General features: G+C 43.6%; 1 protein-coding gene across 1 annotated transcript; it reads right to left on the reverse strand.

The window, feature by feature from the left end:
• Positions 1–4: 4 nt before the first annotated feature.
• SARC_14743 (hypothetical protein) lies at positions 5–1,747 on the reverse strand (the record flags this gene model as incomplete). Its single annotated transcript, XM_014291123.1, has 3 exons — positions 5–424; positions 845–935; positions 1,201–1,747. 3 exons carry the CDS (start codon positions 1,745–1,747, stop codon positions 334–336), a joined length of 729 nt encoding a protein of 242 aa, XP_014146598.1. The 3' UTR covers positions 5–333.
• Positions 1,748–2,145: the final 398 nt, after the last annotated feature.

Genomic DNA, 2,145 nt, shown 5'->3' on the forward strand with positions numbered 1-2,145 from the left:
TATGTATATATAACATACGGCTAATGTTTCGATATTCATGCGCACAAATATACGCATGAGGCCAACAGTACCCTGGCTCCTGAATCTGGCCATAGAGTACGCTGCGACTGTTGCATTTTTTCGGCGATTCTAAATGATTAGATCCTTCTGTCGGTAACTATCCATGTCCATACAGCACACATACATGTGCGTAAGTGGCACCACATAAGAATATGTTCGTGCGTGTTGAGTCATGTCCATTGTGTACTATTTTGACACTAATGTAACAATCACTATACGCTTGCTTATTTTGACATATGACGGAATACGACACACGGCGAGAAAAAGCTTTTTCTATTTTCCGTATCGATGGACGCATTGGCTAAACCGCAACATAGCCCTCCGGAATTCAAAGGGCGTTGTACTGTGCAGGTCTCGCATGCAGCTGCAAAGGGGAAAGGTTTGATGAGTTTGCATGTTTTTCTCACCTACAGTTGTGCATGCAGTCATTGTCACACGTATGTGGTGTGTACTTGTAATCAGGGATCGAGAACGCTCTTACTACTCGGATGTATTCACGCTTTGCTATATTGGGTCGATTTATATGTTTATACATATGCAGGTATATATACAAAGTTTTTCTGATCACTATTGAGAATAAAAGGTATCTAGGAGTCATACAGCTTCCTGACCCTAGCGTAAGCGAGATAATATCCCAATGAAACCTCCTGCTTACCCGCACCGTGACTCACACATGTGTATACAAAAAATTGTGTACGTATGTAAGCATGCATGCGATTCTACACATACCACATAGCATCACAAAAGTGAAACAGAATCTGAAAGAAGAATACCAAGTACTTACATCATCTCCGTTAACCGTGTGTGCCATGGCAGGAAGCCGGCCAGGGACAGAACGGGTCCAAATATAAGAGCTACATCGGGTTCTTCATCATCTGCAATCAGAAATAGGTCGAAGGATGAGCACACTCGACTTTGAACGTTTTGGTACATATATATATATACTAAACTGGCAACCGACAAGACAGCAAGGACTCGGTACAAATACACGATCAAACGAACCACACGTTTCAAGTACAATTAGACCATCCAGTTAGCCCTTTGCAGCTCTGCAACATGTACATACACTTGTCTTTGCAGTATAGTCACACGTGAACTAAAACTAGACACGGACTATACGGAACAGTTCGGTAAACATACTCGATAACGCATCGTTGACCGTCTTCTCGTCGATAACCCCGTCACCTTTGACACCATTTGCACTTCTGACACCTGCTTGACACTGGCCACAGAGTTTCCTGACCGCCGCAACCAGTGTGGCCCTTCCCCCAGACACTGCGTCTAAGAAATAAACTGTACTTGCGTACCCACTTCTCAGCATGGGGAACTTTGAGCCCAATTCCGGACCCAATTTCTTCGAAAAATGTGGATTCATATCTCCAAATAGGGCCTCATTTGACCCCGATTTCACTTTGTTGCTAGCTCGTTTGTGAGAGGAAAATTTCGAGTTGTCTAGTTTGTTCAGCGCCGTAAGCCTGGTATCCGATAACCTGAGGTCAATACCGGTACTCAAAGCGGGATGGGGTGTTGTGAAGAGAAGTGGGTCACAGGTATACGGCAGTTTGTCCCTGGCGTCTAATGCCTCGTCAGAGTCATTGGATTTGAGCTCAGGCTCCGTCCTTTGTAGCATATCACGCACATGTCTCTCAATGGCTTCTTGGTGGGCTACAGAGAAACCTATGTGCATCAATGGACCGATAGTTAGCCGTTTATAGAAGTAAGGAAAGCTTAAGAAACTATGAATAAGTCAAACCTACGATCATCAATGGACCGATGGTTAGTTGCTTATAGAAGTAAGGAAAGCTTAAGATACTATGAATAAGTCAAACCTACGAGCATCAATGGACCGATGGTTAGTCGCTTATAGAAGTAAGGAAAGCTTAAGATACTACGAACAAGTCAAACCTACGAGCATCAATGGACCGATGGTCAGTCGCTTATAGAAGTAAGGAAAGCTTAAGATACTGTGGATAAGTCAAACCTACGAGCATCAATGGACCGGATGGTTAGTCGGTGACAGAAGTAAGGAAAGCTTAAGATACTATGAATAAGTCAAACCTGTGACCATCAATGGACCGGTGGTTT

This window comes from Sphaeroforma arctica, assembly GCF_001186125.1.
Source record: "Sphaeroforma arctica JP610 unplaced genomic scaffold supercont1.5045, whole genome shotgun sequence".
Classification (NCBI taxonomy): Eukaryota; class Ichthyosporea; order Ichthyophonida; genus Sphaeroforma; species Sphaeroforma arctica.